Source organism: Paralichthys olivaceus, chromosome 13 (assembly GCF_024713975.1).
Source record: "Paralichthys olivaceus isolate ysfri-2021 chromosome 13, ASM2471397v2, whole genome shotgun sequence".
Classification (NCBI taxonomy): domain Eukaryota; kingdom Metazoa; phylum Chordata; class Actinopteri; order Pleuronectiformes; family Paralichthyidae; genus Paralichthys; species Paralichthys olivaceus.
The window spans coordinates 13941005-13961168 of record NC_091105.1 but is presented as its reverse complement, the minus strand read 5'-3'; the positions used below and the strand labels follow the sequence as shown (position 1 = coordinate 13961168).

At 39.7% G+C, this 20164-nt stretch overlaps 1 protein-coding gene across 2 annotated transcripts in view; it reads right to left on the bottom strand.

The window, feature by feature from the left end:
• The window catches only part of deptor (DEP domain containing MTOR-interacting protein), a 32526-nt gene that overhangs the window by 7458 nt on the left and 4904 nt on the right, over nt 1-20164 (bottom strand). For both annotated transcript variants that reach the window (XM_020091409.2, XM_020091408.2), the window contains exons 3-9: nt 19777-19955; nt 18442-18565; nt 9740-9918; nt 5962-6144; nt 4913-5050; nt 1973-2043; nt 1783-1887 (exon numbers count right to left, since the gene is read on the bottom strand). In XM_020091409.2, coding sequence (XP_019946968.1) covers nt 1783-1887; nt 1973-2043; nt 4913-5050; nt 5962-6144; nt 9740-9918; nt 18442-18565; nt 19777-19955 — 979 coding nt within the window. The remainder of the gene's footprint in view (nt 1-1782; nt 1888-1972; nt 2044-4912; nt 5051-5961; nt 6145-9739; nt 9919-18441; nt 18566-19776; nt 19956-20164) is intronic.

Sequence of the window (20164 nt, the reverse complement as noted above, 5' to 3'; positions counted from 1 at the left end):
AGTGCTAATACTGGAGCTCTGCCTCCTCCTCCTCCTCCTCCACTCTTCACTCCTCAGCTAATGTGTCTTCTCTCTGACCTAACTCTGAGGTTCACATCCTCTCTATTTCCTCTTTGTTCGAGAGCGAGGTCTTTTAGGACTCAATGATTTCACATTCATGACTGTTTGCTGTCCTGGCTCCTAAATGGTGGAACGAGCTCTCCATTTACATGAGGACAGCAGAAAGTCTACACATCTTCTGCCGCAGACTAAAGACACATCTCTCCCAACTACACCTTGGATAAAAATAAATAAATAAATAAAATAATTGGTGCACTTAGATGGCACTTACATGTAGCACTTTGTTCTCTACTTGATCCTTGTTGTTCTGGGTTTGTACCCTCGTGGTTGAATGCACTTATTGTGAGTCGCTTTGGATTAAATCGTCTAAATGAAATGCAATGTAACATTCATATTTTGTAAAGCTTCTACACAAACCCCTGCACTTGCACTCAAATAACCCCTACCTGTGCTTACATTTGCTCTGCTTGTGCTCACACTTGCACTCAGATATTAAGTGGGTATCAGATATTAAGCTGCAGCTTCAGCTCCTCTCGTGCTCACGCTGCTTCTGTGTGCCCGCTCTCAAATTTCTCCTCTGCTCGTGGATTGTTTTTGTGCAACAAGTCTGTGGATAATTGCCCAACCAATAGAAATTAAGGTGTAGTGGGGACAAAATTGTCCTGCCATTGTTGAGAGAAATCTAAGCACAAGCAGGGGCTATTTAAGTACAAGCGCAGGGTTTTGAGTGAAAGTATTACAATATCTAAACATGAAATCATCAAGTCCTGCTCTCAAACTGAAAAACCACACTCTTGAATAAACAGGGGATAAAAAAAATACCCTTCAAAATGTGATTTTGACATTGTCATATAGAGAAGACAGCAGCATCTTTGCAGTATTTTTCAGCTTGAGCTTAATAATTACACACTGTGTTTAGAAAACGTTTAAGCACCTTGTAATTCCCTTTCTAAACTCAAAGACAAAGTCATTGGAGACACGTATCATAGATTATTATCCTGAAAGCCATTTTAAATGCCCGAGGAAAGCATCCAGCAGCACTAAACAATGCTTTAATGATCAATTAAACACAGTCAGCTGTTTATGTGCTTCTGATTTTCCCCTCTAAGTCACATGCTTCTTTGCTCCTCTTCCTGGCTCCTGCTGCTCCTTTCATTCAGTCCCTGCTCTCTCCTCCCTCTCTATGTTGTGGTTAAAGTCGCTACGCTCTGCATTCCCAGGATTCCTTGCTCCAACTCTCCTTTCATACCTTAATGCCAGCTGTGGCAGCAAAACCACAGTTTCCCTGTTTTCTTCCTTCCTGACTTATTTCCCCTTCTGACTTCTCACTTTTTGTGCTTTTACAGCTTCTCTCATGCAGCTTTTCATCAAGTTGTCTTGGGGACATATAGACATGTTTTTGAAGAGCAGATAATGACTAGTTTAAGAGGGTATGGTGGAAGAACATGCACATACCAGACGAAAACCCCTACAGTGAAATGAAAATGAGGAATTTCCCATTCAATGCACACATGCATCTTTGCAGCCAAGACACCAACCAAAAAATAGGATCTCCACTTATTATATGATATATTTGATCTGTGTATCTATATCCGTCCTTCTTCTTAACTTCAAGCTATATCAACAACCCTCCTTTCTTTTGTTCATTCCTTTATCACATAGATGAACGGATGGGAGCTCGGTGAGTTTCAAACAGCCTCTATGATTCTCTCACTGTGTTACCTTCATGCCAGCTGCAGCTGCAGGTCCACCGGGGTCCACTGCCTGGATGTGACAGGGTTTGCTGCCTCGCACCACAAAGCCCCAGCCCACAGCATCGCCTACAATCTGAGGAGCAATAAGAACACAGTGAAATGACGTGTTACTGTATTTAATGTGTGCGTGTGTGTGTATGTGCATGTGTCTGTCCTACTGTGAATGTCTTCTTTAGAAAACGTCCTCCTGGCGTCTGCAGTTCCTCCGGACTCACTTGTCTCTTCAGAACTGTTGGGAAAAGCGCACACACACACACAGGTTGCATTAGTGGCAAGAAATGCATGACCGATGTGTGTATCAGGGCTGTCAATTTCTATTCACGATTTAAACAATCACTTGAATGTGGAGGGTGAATTCACATTGTAACTAGAAAAACCTGTTCAAAAACAAACTAGAGTGGAGAAGCGTATCAGACAGTCTGAAAATGTTAGACGTGAAATTGATACGACATAATCAGACAAGACCACATATATAACATATGTAGGCAGGTAGACACATGGTTACAGCACATATTTAAACACAAAGATAATATTGTTGTATGTCTGTGTGTATGTGTGGGTCTGTGTTTGTGTGTAGAAGTTGCACATGCTAAAGGGCCTGGGGGCTTGCTGCTTCCTGAAAAATATAACTCCCCCTCCCCTCCTCCAACTTCCAATAACCATAACTCACTTCATTATGACCCAACACGGGATTTCCCTGGACGTGTGCCTCTTCAAAATAACTCATGTTTACTTTCTCTCTAGAACATGTGAAATGGAAATGAAAAATGAATCCATATTTCTGTATGTACCATTTGTTATCAATATTTTTAAAACAGTGTCTAGGTCATTAATAAATTAAAACAGGAACTCAGAAGTACAAAAAAAAGCTCATGACGACGATCATTTATTTTTCTTTGATGAAAGAAAATAATATGAAATAGTAGACTTTGTCCTTCAGGGTGGTTCCTCCTGGCTGTATGCCTGTCAGGTCAAGGTCAGGGTAAATGCACACATAGCTTTTATGTGTCATTGCTGATAAGCATCATGTTGTGACTGACAAGAAAAGTAAATGTGGGCACCTTACAAACTGAAATGGACAAACAACTATGATTTTTAAGTAAAAGACAAGTGTGCCTAGTTCACAGGTCACAGTGAGGAAAAAGTACAAACTCAGCATCAGTACAGCTGTGAACATGCAGAGAAGCTGGATGAGTTGTGAGGACAGATGCTATTGGATGAAGTTAATACTCTGCAGCAGAGTTTGATGTCCAACAAGCACATTCTGACTGAGACCATGTTGAATCATAGATTATATAAAGATGGACAACGTGACAGCTCTCTAAAAGTGAGGCCAAAGTTCCTCAGTTGCCTCCCTGTGTCTGGCTTCAGTATAGGTCATAAATCTTGCCTCCTCCAAGTTAGTGGATGGGACATAGACCAAAGTAAAAAGTCAAAGTACATATAAAGTTGTTTTCTGTCATTTTTGGTATACTTCTTATCATCTTATATATCTTATATCATCATTCTTTTAAATAGTTATATGCTCTATATAAACATGATGAAAAGTCATGAGTGATGGCTGAGACTGACTCCTGCTTGGCTGAGTGCTTGAGTTGGCGGGGCCTTGATACCGTGGCTCCATACCTGGATCGTGACAGAGCAGGCTCTGACTCCAAATGCGCAAGATGGCAGCGTTCATACCCGAGGAAGCTTAGATGCGTCACCCATTTTTAAAAACAGTGAACGACCAGATTTGTGATGAATAAACTAAAGACCTCATTCAGTGGGAGTATTTGTGAAGGAGCCTTGTTTAACCTTAAAATGCTAGAAAGGCCTAAATTGGATTCAAACCTAAGGACACAGCCTTTATAAAAGCCTATGGCCTCAGTTTATGTCCTCAATGAACCACTTGTGGTCTGTGTAGTACTTAATTCTGATCTGATAAAAGAAAGTGATATGAAATAAACAAATTATTTTGATCTGGGCATATTTCTTAATGTCCTTGTGGAAATACTGATCTGATGATATACACCACATGTTTATTACCTTATCTGCCACTTTGACCTCATATCAAAAGCCAACATCTTATTTTTAAACATTTTATATATTCAAACCAGATATAACATGAGATACAAAGCTCCTCATTCATTGGGAAACCTTTGTACTGACTAATGTGAATGCTTCTTATTTTTGGAATCCTAAGTAGTAAGTACTAAGGTTAATACGAAGCAGAGGGGAAGTGTGTGTGTGTGTGTGCACATGTGAGTGTGTTCAAATTGGAGTGTGCCTTCCTTTTCCTGTTCATTGTGTATGGTGTGTGTGTGTGAGAGCGCATGCTGGTGGAGGAAGCTCCGCTGGTACAAAGAGACTCCTGTGAAGGTCTCAGCTCAGATTAGACACAGTAAAGGAAACCTCTCACAGTAGAGAAAGAAAAACACACACACACACAAACACACACAAACAAACACACACACACACAGAGAGAGAGAAAGGCATCACTTCTTCATTCAGATTTCCATGCATTATCTCCAAATGATGTTCATGATTATCACCTCCCACGTGCAGCACATGTCTGTCTTCCTCTGTAGTAAACATGAAGTCTACTTAACTCTCGTCAATATTTATTTTTACAAGTTGTGAATTTAAAGTTTGTGATGGAATGAATGGCAGGAGGTGAGATTGGTCATTTCTGCTATAACCCTGACTTTGGGGGCCAAAGGCAAAAGGGACAACATCAAACCAAACCCAAGAAAAGACACCAAACCACATTATTCCAATCTTGAAACAAATATTTTACTATCAAAGTCTGTACAGTGCCTATGTATTAATAATGACGGTAAAATTGAAGTAATCATCCTCAGCGTACTCTTTCAGACATTCTTGTTTTCAACCAAACATCTAAATTAACAAAGCTTCTGGCTTGTGACACTAGTTAGAGAATTTCCGACCTTGAAATCATTGAAGTTTCCTGAACAGATTCAGTCATTGAATACAGGTTTATATGTACGCCAACAAATCAAATAAGACAAAGCACCTGAAGATGTACTTGTAGTACTTCTATGCTCTTCAAACTAGACTCTATGTGTGTGTGTATGTGTGTGTGTGTGTTGTCGTACCAGATTTGGGGTTGCAGAGAACAGGTGGACTGCTGCTGAGCGTAGGGCTGCTGCTGTAATAACCGCTGCTGCCACAGCTGCTGCTCATGCTGCTCCGGCGGACTCCGACCATCACCTTTATCTCTTTGGTGGGACTCACTGAGACAGAAGGAGACGGAGAGATGTTGGACTAGAACATAAACAGCAGAGTGAGGAAAGAACTAGAAGGGAAAACAGTGTACAGCTAAGTTGGATAAGCGAGAATAGTTAAAATAAACTCTTTTGGTTGGAATTTTTTTTATTTTAAGCCAAAGATTTCCCTTGGGATCTTATTTGTCTGCTGATTATTGGCACTTGATGCAACGTCTCGGAGTAATTTGTGTTTCTCTTGTGAGTGGACTTTATTACATTCAAAAGAGAAAAGCTTGTGGTTTCCACTGTCACAGACCTCCACAAAGACATACATGTATATCTGAAGTGCTGAAGTCTGATCCAAGAGGAATCAACCAAAATAAAATCCCAAGTTGAGCTGCAGTTACAAAGACAACTTTCCTACTTATTATTTCATGCAACTTTTCACCATGGCTCCAAGCACAGCAGTTAACGTGACTGTGAGTGAGCATGTGATAAAGAAAAAGCAACCAGCCAAGGGGATTGTTTGATTACATAATTTGGGCAAAGAAAAGAAAACTGATTCACTAAACATGAAAATACAAAACAACAGCACCTCATTGAAAGTTCTCTTTGCTCTGTCTGACCAAGAGTCTTAAACTAAAATGATGTATGATGAAGAAAAGCAGCAAAACCTCTCGTGAGGAGCTGGAGACTGAAGAGATGTTAAACTTTATGTTTTACCATTTTTGCTTGAAACAAATAATCAGCAAAATAGAGTTTAAAGTTCAATCTGAAGATGTTGGTCAGGTTTAAATTTAAGGACAGGTTCATGGAGTTCAACAGAGTTCATACTGAGTCTTAGGACTATTTGGTGTAATACACTATGATACAGTGTTGAACATGTGTGTGTAGTGATTGTACAGTTACTTTCCATGTCTGCGTGGTGCAGTGTTCACCTGAGAGGAAGCTGGTGTTGCCTCCATCTGAGTTCTGCTTGCGGAGACAGAAGGGGCTGTCGTGGCTCTCGGGAATGCTGCGGCTGCGCTCGTGAAGGAGCTCGAGGAGTCGCCGCCGTCGCCGGAAATTCATCCTGAACTGGTAGAGGAGGGGCCCGTCGGCAAAGTGATGCTTGTTGGTGACTAGATGACAAACAGAATGGACATGGATAGAATAAGTTTTGATAAAGATGGGGAATAATTTAATCTCCTCTTTCAGAAAGTATGCAAAAGATAAAGGGATGGAAGTCATGAGATAATGAATTGACATTTCAATCATTAAAACATGAACAGTCTTACTCTGGCGTGTTTTATTTGTTGTGAGTGATATTTCAATAACTAAGAGACATTGTGATTTTTTTCCCCACAGGTCGGCTGAACCTACGTGAGCAGCACTAAACAAACTTCCACAGAGCTGAGATCACCTGTGTTAAACAAACAAACCACAGAGAGAACTGACCTGGGTCATCTCAGCGGGATAGATCAGAGCAGTGGAACCAGAGAGTTGCCAGAGTACACGTTTATTAAAATCAATAAGCTTGTCAAAGTAAAACTTAATTCCACACCATGCTCTTATTTTGTTAGGTTTTTTTTAGATTTAAATGTAAAAGATTTACTTTTGGATGGTAAAATGCGAAGATACAGGGTGAGATATACCGTTTACAGTGTCGGTAAAGACTCTCAGTCATCCAGGTCACGGTTATTCAAGAGGAGTTGGATCGAGGGCAGTAGAACTTGACATTTGAGTGACTGATGGGAAGTCCCCGGTATTTAACCTCTGAGGGTGTGTGTGCTCCTGGCACTTGTAGCGACAGTCATTTACGTCATTGGAGTCACATGAGACCAAGTGTAAACAATCATCTTGACGTCACATGAATGTCAAGTGTGAATGTTTGTATTAGCAGAGAATAGTAATTAAGTCCGAAACATAGGTGATGCAAGACAGTCGGAGAAAAAAACTGTATAGTGTATTGAACTGAGCTATAGTGCGGTTTATACTTCATGACTTTCCATTTTGAAAAAGGGATGAATGTGTTACTAATTTATTCAAAACTTACACTTTAACCTCAAAAGAAAATAAAAAATAAACTAAAAATGATCTATATTTTACTACTTGAGACACAAGAGTTGACAGCGGTGGTCAATCTGTGGCTGGTCAACAATATACCTAAAACTACAAGAACACATTATGCCAAAAAGTAATTTAGTCTACTTCTACTGTATGGTCTTTTGGCTTCCTTTTAATTTAACTGCATAGAAACACACTGGCTTCAAAGTCAGGTCAAATGTGATATGGATATAAGGCTATTGTCAACAAAGACTTCTAGGTTTTTCTCTAATTCAGTTTAAACTGACTTAAACTTGACACCTGCAGTCTCAGTTTGAGATTTATGAAGCCTTACCCAGCATGCTGTTGGCCGAATGCCTTTGCCACGGCAACCTTCCTCTCACCACCTCCCCACCACCCATTCTTGATTTGCCTTTGGGCATTATCTGCAACGTACAGTCTATGTCTTTGTGTGGGACTCAGCTGCACAATGCAGGAAAACAACTGCCATGCTGTCCCACAGAAAACACACAAACCAAACACAATGAGGATCCATCCAGACCTGTCCCCCTATACGTCACATGTGTGAATGTGTGGCCGCGGCCAACAGCCGAGCAGGAATTCAGACTGGTCCGTCATCTCTTTCTCTCGTCTCTTTTTAATGTGATTCTCAAGGGAGCTGAGCGTGCAAACACAATATCTATTAAACTAAATTATTTTTAATTATCCTACCTACTGTTACAAAAGCATGTGTGACACTCTGTGTAGTATATCATATATCATAATGCAGTTATTTCAACTGGGAGGGTGACACCATGAAGCCTCTAAGGCCAGCAGGAAGCAGATCAAGCTCTGTATTACATTAACTAAGTGAAGCAACAACACACAGCTCTGCAGTGTGTGTGTTTGTGTGTGTGTTGAACAACACTACATTCCTAGTTCCCTGGAGATGCTCGGCTCTATTACAGCCCTTAAGACAGGAAGTGAGAGACAGCAGATGGGCCCACTGAGTGACGAGGGGCGATCAGGCGAAGGGAGGAAGAGAAGCAGGAGCAGACGAGGGAGAGAGGGAAGAAATGATTCCCTCATTGAACTCAATGGATTTTGGAGTGGATCCGGACAAAGGGGCAGATCCAGGAATTGATTTAATTTCATTTTCTCCAATTTCTCAGGAATAATTCATTATTCTTTATGGGGAAAATAATTAAGGGGACTATTAGGCCTTGGTGGATGTGTGCACTCTACTGAATATGTTTTTATTTTAATGTATATGTGTACTGTGCTCATGTGTGTCTAATTAAATCATACATGGGTGTGAACCCCAGACAGCAACATATAATCAAATTTCAGGTCATGTGGTGACACAACAGAAACTCATTCAGGACCCAGGCCAAGCGCCGAACAAAATGTCAAACATGAGAAGTGTCGTGAACACGGTGCACTGCCATCGCAGGAGGCAAAAACACTCAAACACATTTGACGGTTTGAAGGAAAACCATCCTGTCATATGGTCACAGATAACATGATAGCCCTGGCTCCTGCTGAACTCCAGGATCCTGTGACATTCAGGTCACATTTTCCTCATGTTTATTACTCAGTGAAATTCTATAACTCGTATCCCTAAGCCAACTCAGGTCAGCGACAGGAGACTTAAAGAGAGACCCCAATCGCAGAGTGAGATATAATGTGGGTCAGTTCAGAAAGGCTGGGGGCCCAAGGTGAGCTCTAATGAGATTTAGGAGAGGACAAGAATGGGCGCTGTACTTTGAAAGTTTCCATTTTTAAAGCTTCCAGTTTCCCTGGGCTATATTAACCCAGTTTTGTTTTTGATGTGTGAGGTTGTGTGCAAGAAAACCACAACCAGACTCCACCATAGATCTATCTACACATATTTATGACACTACAGCTGGAAACTGCAGGAAAACTCGAACTGAACCCTACAGGACTTTGACAGACTGTATTAAATGAGTTGTTTCAGTGTGCAGATAGGGCTGTAATCATATTATATGTCTAAAGCAGTTATCAGATTACATGACCCAAAAAGAGCAAAGCAAAGCAGCGCTATAAACGGCAAAGTCCCCGGATTAGAGAGGAGCTGTATCAGAAACAGTCTCCATACTGCAGAGTAGATATCTGTGACAGCATCAAGTCGAGGTGAGATACAGGCACTGCTAGCTTTACTCCCACTGATTGTCACAGATCCTCATACATTTTACACACTGAGCCTTTAAAGGAGACGGATGATTCTCATATTCAGGTTTCATAATTACAATGTGGGTTGTTACTTGAGGTTTACACGCTATAATGTCCAGAAAACACATCACTTCCCTCATACTGTCCATAGCTGCAGTTCCTCTTTTCAGCCTCTGTCTGTTTAAGGCCTCTTTAAGCCCCCCCACTGATAAAGCCCACTCTCCTCTGATTGGCCAGCTAACCCACTTTGTTTTGATTGGTCAACTGCTACAAATGTGTATAGGAAATATCGGAAGAGGCGTTTCAGGAGCAGTATTTTCAGTAGGGGAGACTATGGGTTTTTTTAACTTTGCAGAACTTTAACAGAAGAAAACTATATAACAAAATAGAAAAAAGAAGAAAAAAAAAGACAAAAACACATGTCATTAAAAACATATGAGTGACAGTTTTCAGTGGTCAGGCTTCAGACAGTTTGAACAGTCAACATGTCTTCCTCACCGTGCTGAATGATGCCATGTTCAAGAAGCCTCCGTCCGAGCTGCTCCGCCTCATCCCTGGTGGCCATCTCGCCCTCCTGCAGCAGCCAATCAATGAACTCAGAGGCCACCAGCGTCCGCTCGAACGCCCCGCCCTCCTCCTCTCTCGTCTGCAAGAGGTTGTTCTCTGTGTTCATCAGCCTGTGGAGAGAAGAAGAGAAACTTTCATTACTTTGATTATGTATAACTTAACAACATTGCATTGAAAATCAAAGTAATCCAAATGATTTTCAATACTTTTTCAAGATATTTAGCGCAGTATTTTGTTCTTGACTGTATCAAGAAAGAAATTTTACAGAACTGATTTTGCAGCTCTGGTTAAAGCCTCCATTGTAACGACAGGTGTGGCTGATGTACTATACCAGTGTTATACAGAGTGCATACTCTCCTGTCAGGAAATGTGAGCTCACAGAAATGCTGCAACATTTATAAGTATTAGCCGTAGAGTAAAATAAAACACTATAGTACTGTTTAATTATCCAATTTTCTTTTATGTATATTGTAAAAGAGTTATTTTTAAAAGAAACTTTCCACCAGGGAAACTTTTCCAAACCAGCAGCTCTGCCCATTTCTCCACTATGTAATCTGCACAATCAAAATGCACAAACACAGCACTGTAACACAGTCTGGATTTGCACTTAAGCCACATACTGTATAAGCAGAGTCACTTAGAGTTAATCTTAAAACTAAATTGATGTTATTCCCAGAAAAGAATGCGTCGAAGCTACAGATCAGTCTTGCATGATGACAAGGTAACTACATCAAACGAAATCTTCAAGATCTGCTTCACTGGCAATCAATGGACGTTTGACTTTGTGGATGTGAGTCAATACAGTTTTACATTGCCTCACGTGTGTCATTTTTAAATGCTCTATATATCAACAGACAAGTACAAACATGAAATGTTAAAATACACACTGTCACCTGAACTTAACAGAAAGAGCCCTGCAGTGCTCATAAGGAACAAGTTTTCTGTGGTATATGTCTAGACATGTGCTGGCATTGAACTGTACCATTTTGGGACAAATGATGTTCCCACACTCTTTTTTAAAGGCTATAAATCATTCACGATCAAATCGACACACCTCACAGTGTAACAGAGGCAGAGCACATATTGGTGGTACAGCTTGGAACATTTTCTGACTTGGAATGATGTAAAAAAGTAAAGCAGATGAGGACATTGAACTTTTACAACATTTGGAACCATCATATAGGGCTTGAGGCTCCTGGCTGCGAACCTTTAACCACCTCCAGCCTCAGTAGGCAAGAACAGAATGTGCTCTCTGTCTTTAAAACCTTTCTCCCACATCAACAGGTAAATATGACTCCCCAGTGAAGAGGTGACGTGATCGATGACCAACATATAGTTTAACATATTTGGAAATTTGTCCATGTTCTTGCTGAGAGTTAGATGAAAAGTTTGATACCAGACTTGTGTGTTATGTGAGGCAGGGGGACGTAACTAACCTGTTCTACAAGTAACAAAATCTGCTTACCAGCATTTCTGAAGAACCGTAAGATCCTAAGGTCACTTCAGACCCAAAAAATATTCTGGCACATAACTTGTGTCACTGAAAAAACAAAAACATTTATTTTAAGTTTCCCTACCAAAGTTTTGCAGCAAAGCAAAATAACTCTTGTGGAAATTTTAAGTTTTTTATGTTCAAATGGAAGATTGTAAGATTATAACACGACCTTGAGAAGGCTAACTGTTAGCCGATCTTCATGCTAAGAAGCCAACATGGCTTAGACATCGATCTACTCACCTAAGAAGGCCAACAGGTGACAAGGACCTGCAGTGTAAGTAGCTAATACTGATCCACAGTATTTATGTTTGACAACGTCTTGCGTGTGTATAGAAATTATGATGTGAGCATATAGGAGAAAGTCAGTGATGTAGGATAAAAAGTGAAAAAGTCAAAACAGGGAACTATTTCCTTTTGTTTTCAAATGAATAGCCATCATTGTTATTTGTATCCATAATCAGAAAAATATAAATAGGATATGTGTGCATATAGCTAACCCATTTACTGACTTAATGGCCGTGTATGCAGCAGGAGAGGTCACTGTGCCACGGAGAGTCCATGAGTTTCTCTATCGTTTATACAGTTCTGGAGAGAACATTCAACATGTTGTTTTATAACAGCAAAAACCATTAGTGCCCCTGGAGAACAGCTTCTGCTTCCACAAAGAAACCTAAATCAGGAGCATCCTTTAAAATAACTCTTCTCTTCAAAGCCTGCGGTTTTTTTTTAGCCTGTCTCAGTGTGGTCTATTAAACTGTGACTGATGATCCAGAGAAAGCAAATGTCAGGAGAAGAATTATACCCTCATTAAACTTGCTCCCAACGTGACACCATATTCTTCAAATTTTAGCTCCGAGATGAGGCCACCAGATTAAACCATGCAGTGTTTAAGATAAATGATCCCAGCTCCACACACAGGTCTGCTTAAGTCCTTCAAGTCAACACACTCCAGAACACAAGCCTTGTTCAGATGTCAAATCTTGATTGACCATTAAGTTTAGTGGGACATGTGTGACCACCCACATTGGCAGCACACATCATAATACAAACTGTTGAAGGATAATAGTGCTTCATAAGACCTGCCTGCGTACATAATGCCATTTAATCCAGTTCAACATGTTGATTCAACAGATCACGTTATGTTAGCTCAAAGGGAGTGGCACCTTTAATTTTACATATAGTAATACAGAGACCGTATATACACAATGTACACGGCTCATGACGGGAGCTGCCATGACCTGGATTTAGTTCGTTTAGATAGTTGTTCAGTCAGCATATGTAACTCAGCCAGAGTGGTGTCCACTGAAACATGGCTGTAAGATAACCAGGATTTTTCCCTGCACTCACACTCAGTCTTGCATAAAGGTGGGACACTGTTGACCCTTTTACAGCCACATGCCCTTTATAAAATTCTGATTTCAATGCTTATTTGAGGGGGGCTCCTGGAGCAAGTCAAAGTATAACAAAGTACTCATACCATTTGGACATTTCAGGGAAAACAGCTATTAAGAGGGTTAATTAGTTGAATGTCAAAGTCAATATTCAGTCAGAAGATGCATTTGTTAGAAGCTCTAAAAAATATATGTTTAGAGGCATCCGACCTGATACAGAGGTTTAAATGGAGAGAGATGAAAGTACATTTTTTCTCAGGTTTTACTTTTAATTATTTACGACAGAACCTAAGTGATTTCTGAGTGTAGCTGAAGAGAAGGAAATCCAGTTTCAAACAACCCTCTTTTCTCTCATTCATTTCAAAGAGTGAATAAACAACACATTAAGAGCCCAAACTAAAATGTCCCCAATGTAAAATAAATGTTAATTTGCTTTTGAGTAGTAACCACAGTTGTAATGTTTACTAAGGCAAAGTGTGGTTCTAATGTTCACTGCATTTGATGTTTATGGTGATTCTCCTGTGGATTTGGCCTCAGTGCTGGTTGATGTTTTGAGGGAAAATGTTAAAAATGTGAGGAAAAACAAAAGTGAATGTTTAAATATGCAAAAACATGTTCCCACTTCACCAGCACTTCTCAGCTGCTCTGAGGAAACTTCACAGCTAAATGACTCCTATACTTTGAGGATTTCTGTTAGATTAAATACCCGGCTTCATGTAGTGTAAAAGGTCTTGAGCCTTTATTGACCTTTCTCATATCATGTTTAGCTCTAACACATTAGACAATTAAGACTCGGAACAGCAAGCAAATCGAACAACACATAAATGATAACATTCCTGTACTTCTATCACTGCATAGATTATATTTTAATCTATACTGAAAAAATGTTATGTTCAGATGCCTTTATTGTACAGTTTCCTTTTATAACTATCCTGTATGCTGGTCTTCATACAAAAGTATAGTTACACATAAGAACTAGTGCCTGTCATAAATGTTTCTTTAACTTAAGCTTTTTTTTTCATTTAAATGCAAACATAAATTCAAATCTATTCTGCATTGTATATACTGTGAAATAATAATGTTCACGTCAGCTTACATTGGCAAACATACACGCTGATAACAAAATGTGTAAGCTCATATCGACCATTTTTATCGGCCGACCGATCGGTCGTGGTCTAATCAGTAACTCATGTGGAAGCGTGAGGATCTTCTCTGGAGCACAGAGAGCAGCTGTTGTGATAAGCCAGCGATGATCTGTTGTAAGTTCACGTAAATGTGCAGTGACACAGAATCATCTTTTACCGTTTTGCTCTGGGAACCAAGATGAACCAATGTTATGTTTAGAAATGAAAGATTGTGTTGCTCTGTCTTGATGTAGCAGAATTTATGTACCATCTATGTATGAAAGCATGACGGACGTCTGCAAAGAAGAAAGTTAGAATAGAATTTGCAGCTAGAACAAGCAAAAACAACAGTATGGTCCTTTCAAATGTGCTGTTGATAGACGGATTCTTTGTTGTTGTAAACAAAGCATTGAAAAGGCTCATGCAATCCATAAGCAGCATTGTCTGTCTCTGTCACACACTCTGAAGTACTCAATGATGCAGCAAATGTGGATGCACAAACAGTTAAGGCGTTCACAAGAGACATGAGAGAAGCACCTGCAGAGCTTGTTCTTGAACTTGTGAAGTCGTTCAGCGAGTAGTGTAAATAAAACTTAGAATACAGGCTGTAGGAAGATGGTGGTGTACGATATGTGCCTGAAGTGATTAAAGAAAACTTTGGAATGACTTGGAAAAAACTAATTTTAAATCATATTCAATTTCACTTTGGAAAAAGAAGAGGACAAAAAGTAATTGCTAGGGTCGAGGTGCCTTTGAGTAATGTCACAGCTGAACAAAAAACACTATAGTTGTTAATGTGCTCTGTGAATCCACACCATATAAATAAATATTAAATAGAGTGTTTAGATTCTATACACTACTTCATTAAAAAGGTCCTTTTTCATTTGATAATTCAATATGAGCATCAAGCATCATGTATATGCATTTCAACCACAATAAGAGACATTGTCCTTCCCTGTTGTCTGCAAACTGCTGTCAAAACAACAGTTTGAAATATCTTCCTCTGGTTTGTTTACTGGATATTGTGTATGTTGTTTTGACAATCAGCAGTAGGGTATATGATCAGAGTTTGTTCAGTATGTAGTCGTTCATTCTAACAAGTCTGCAGACCTGTGTGTATGATAACATGTTATTGCATTTGTGCACAAAGTTACTAGAGCCAAACCAGAATTCTCAAAACAACCTGACCATACTGTGTTGTCCTGCGACACCAGCTACTGCAGAGCATGTTTGTGTTATGAGTGAAACCACAGCTCCTTCCCAAGCCTGTTATATTCCAGTTTAGATTATACATGTCAAAAAGGATCTAAACCTCAAACTTTCACATATACTTTTGTCAACAAGCAAAGAATGTATGGCAGAAAAAAACAATGACAACAAGGATATTAAATACTTCCCAAAAAAGTTCTGGTGTTACAATTTGTTGATCATGCTGACTAAACTAGTCGTTAGTTGTTATGTTGAAAATTTGAACCTTATTGTGGCACCAGAGCCCATGAAGGCATTAGGATTCATCCTCTGGTAACCAGGAATGTCTGGATAAAGATATTTCACAGAATAAGTGAAAACTTGCAGAATGACAGACAGACCAAAATCACCATCCTAAGATCCAAGTCACAAGTAAGTGTAAAAAGATTAAAGGTGCCACCCGTATTTATCTCATACCATAAAACTCCAGACTACACAAAGAGCAGAGTATGAGCATACTATTGGGAATGGTTTGTCAATTTTATTCATTTTAGAAGAGTTGAAATTTTGTTGAATCTGTGCAAACCTCTCAGTAAAGAACCACATCGTACATTGATCTATGAAACATCATTCATCCTAGAGGCTTATTTATCCCTTGCATTAAGGCACAAGAGATGGTTGTTTTTTCATATTTCTTGTGCCATAGTTGTAATTGTCAAGCAACTCTATTCACAAGCAAGCAACCACCAGAGCATGCTTGAGGGATGTGTGTGTGTGTGTGTGTGTGTGTGTGTGTGTGTGTGTGTGTGTGTGTGTGTGTGTGTGTGTGTGTGTGTGTGTGTGTGTGTGTGTGTGTGTGTGTGTGTGTGTGTGTGTGTGTCCTGGGCTGCACCATGGTGATTACATAAACACAGCTTTGAGAAACGACAGATGTCTCCCCTTGGACTATTTCTTCCTCTTATGCAACTGCTGCGTGCTTATATGTGCTTTTGTGTGTGTGTGTGTGTGTGTGTGTGTGTGTGTGTGTGTGTGTGTGTGTGTGTTGTCAGAGAAAAATACATGAAAAATAGATCTTTGTTTATGAAAGTGTGTCAACATGAACAATGGGGTCCAAAAGTCTGTTGATTTCACCCTTGTGACTCCACTGAGAGGAATGCTGTGTGTGTGTGTGTGTGTGTGTGTGTTAAAAATTGTATATATACCACTAATATAGCACCAGATGGGGAAGATGAGACACACAGAGGAAGACTTTGGCGTTTCTATAGTAACAATTAGTCTCATCACTATTGGAAAAAAACAGTATAAGTGGTAGAAAGGTGATGACAAACAAAAACATTCCCATTAGCCGTGTCCTCTGCTCTCCTCTTAATCGAGCCCATCTCTGAATAAAAACGTTGCGTGGTATCTCTTCTAAAAATGATTCTGAGAACCTGATGTTTCACTTCCTGCAGTATAATGCATAATTCAACTAATATTTATGTCCAACACGATGCACTCTAACCTTAACAAAACGAATTTGTATGCAAGTAATGCAAGATCACTTCTGAATGCAGAATGTCAGTGATTCTCACCAAGGGAAACAGAGACTGGAAACACGCGTGGTATGTGCTGAAGGTTTTCAAGTGGCCATGAAACCCTTAAAATGTTTTAACAGCATCAGATAATGTTTCTATAGTGCACAGATCATCGCATCAGCAGGTTTCACAAGTAGCATTTTTGAGTATATACGCTTCAAATCCAGCAAAGAATCAGTGTTTATATCAGTGCATCACAGTAAAATGTTGAGGGTGGAGTAATTTAGGTGAACGGAGTGATGAATGAAAAAGATAACACAATACACAGATCCTTGATCATAGTTTTTTAAGCATTGTATTAATCATACAACTCTGTATTATTGGAGACTGATTATCTATCTTTCTATCCAGAAATGAAGCCAAAATATCCCAGATACAAATGCCACCATCTTGCACATTTGGAGCCAACTGGAAGTGAACAGGGGACAGAGCGGCAGTAGTGAGGTCTGGTTGATACACAAGCGCATCAATCATGATGTTTCACCCCATTTTTATTAAATCAAATAACTAATTAAAACCAAACTTACCAGAAATAAGAACACTTGTACAAACAACAGTGAGATTAGAACTACCTAAAATGAGAGAAAACATCTTTGAAGAAAGGTTTATTTGATGTGTGCGCTGATGTTTTAGTTTCATCCACGCCCCATCCACTAACATAGAGGAGTGAAGTTTTGGACCTACACTGCAGCCAGCCATCAGATGGTGATAGAGACACTTTGGCTTCACTTTTAGGGAGCCGTCATGTGGTCCATCTGTATTTACAGACTATGGAGTTCATTTGTTTAATTATGAATCAACAGCTCCAATAGGTTGCATCACACCAGATAAGGTTATGTATTAAAATCTTAATGCTAAGCTAAAAATCTTCAACGTCTTACAACTAAAGGCTGCTTACGAAAAAGAAAAAAACCCCTCAGAAATGCAGAGAAAAAAACCTGCCATTTTTGTCATTGTTTAAATACTTGTTTGCCATTTGCTGCTTGTGCTGAAATAACATAAGATAGTGGACTAATGTGTCCTTCAAGGTGGTTCCCCCTGACTGTACTGTATGTGTGTCAGGTCATGGTCACGGTGAACAGCAAACACACATGTCGCTGTATCGCTGACAAGCATCATGGTGACTGTCTAGAAAAGAAAACTAGATGCCGAATATTCAAAAGAAGTGGACAAATTATTGTGTGTGGTTTTTTTTTCTGTTGGAGTAAAAGCCAGTTTAAAGGGACATGCTCACAGTGAGTAAACATCAAAACTCTTTAGAGCTGGAAACATGCAGCTAAACTGGATGAATTGTGATGACAAATGTTCTTGGATAAAGTAAAGTTTGGGTTCCCAGCCAGGCTCCATCGAGAAGGAGTACTTGCTAAGGAGTCCATCGTTGCTGCTGCGGAGCTACTATGACCAGACAAAGTAAAACTGTGCACTGTGTGCAAACACTGCTTTTTCTTACTCTGCAAGAACAAACGCCTGCTGTGACATTTATCAATGCTGCTGAGTTTTTGCAAAACTCCTCAGGCATTTGCATGAGATGTTTGAGAAAACGGGAAGCAAACAAGGAGAAGCTGAAAAGTTGTTAAATGTGGAATCAGCTGATGTGTCTGAAAACCTGCAACATGACTTCATTGAGCTGTAAAACAAAGACAAGCTCAAAGCTAAACTGTATGAATGACCTGAGGATTTTACTGTTATGTGGAGCCAATTGCTGCCTGCGGTTCTTTACAAAACTGACTGTCGCACCTCTAAGATGCCAAACTATTCCTTTAAAGTTCTCCACTAATGAGGTGAACGAAAAAAAACAATCCTTCTTTTACAGCCACACTATAAAGAACAGGAATTGGTGTGTTTGCATGTGCGTGCGTACTTTTCGTATATCCTCTGGCCCCTCATGAAGACCTTGGCTTCACTGTCCAACGGGAAAGTTCCATCGTCCTTGCGGAAGCGGTAAAACAACTTCAAGTCTTTGAACTCCCGGTGCTCGTCACACACTAAAAAAAACACACACATAGAAATCAAAGAGGTCTTTACTTGTGTTAGATAAAGTCTCATCACCTGCAGGAATAGACGTCATGGCAGCATGGTTCCAATGGTAAAAATTCTGTTCATTTTCTGAAGAGATTTAAATGATCAGATTTACCACAAGCAAAGAAATTGTGAACTATGTTTTATGATCCTGTAGAAGCCACAAGTCTTTATGATATCAAATGCAATCTAAGAAAACTTTTTTTATTCTCAATGTCAAGGAAAAGTACTACACTACCCACAATCCTCAGGTGTAATAATGACGTCTCTAATTGGTGGAGCTCCCTGTAACCATGGAAATCTTTCTAACATACTGCAAGAAGATGTTTGCTCAAAGCTGTTGGAAATTGATAATTTACAATGGTTTGTGGGATGCGTCGTTTCTTAACTCATTTACTTCTGGAGCCAGAGCCATTCTAAAAGTGGGCGGTCTCTGTTGTGCTCCGTAGAGACAAATTACTAAAACAGAACAGGAACGTTTGTTACCAGCTGTTTAACATGAACCTGAAACTCTGATGCAGGCAAATATTTATATAAAGACAAAACATCATCACTACAAACATGGAGAAACTCCAAAAGTATACAAACCTGTTTCATGTCAAACTCAAGGTGCACATTTACTTGATGGCTAAATCCATCGATCTTTATCTAATTTAACTGTCAGCTACAGGGCTTATTCTAATTCAGTCAGTATGTGCTCGGGTTAATTTATGATGGTGGAATATTGAACAAGCTAAAGCCTCTTGAGAATTTTGATTATGTTTTAATAAAGCACTGATTAAAACCCAAACAGAAAAAAATCATTAACAGTTGCTCTGTTTAAAGATCAGCTAGAGAGAACGTCAGCCGGCTCCCTCTGTCTCTGTCTTCACAGTCTGATCAAATCTGGAGCAGGTAGTGAGACGCTGCGTCAGAGCCAAATTGGCTGAGAGACAGAATCATCCATTAAGAGGCACGCCCAGAAAACGAACCTCTACCACACATATTGCATCGTCATTTTTGTTTACTGGTAAGAAAAAACATTTTTCATAATAAAAAATCCAGAAAATATGTGCATTTGTTTTTTACATTTAATTTGGGTTTTTTTATTCAGGTTGTATATATTTAGTTGTATTTGGGTTTTCTTAATTATATGTTAACCTAAGAGAGAAAGAGACAGACAAAAGCTCAGTCTTACCATGGTGAATGATGCTCTGGTCTAAAAGTTTCTGCATGATCTTGATGGCCGTGTCTCGATCTGTGGCCTCCTTGTGCTCCATCAGCCAGTCGATGAGCTCCTTGGCCACAAAGCAGTTTGGGTAAGTTCGCAGGTGGTGCCGCCGATCCTTGATCACCTTCGCCTCGTGGAGCCGCAGCCTGGAGGTCGGTAAACAAGACGAAGAGGAGAGAAAAAAAGATTCTTGAGCATCCTGCAACACAATTAATAAAAACTAGACAATTGGTTTGGTTTGACACCGTAAGGCAGGGCTACTACTGACACATATGAGAATCTCAACACATTACGTAGTGAATGGGTAGCATGAGTAAACAACTTTAAAAAAGACACATTTACATAATCACTGTGA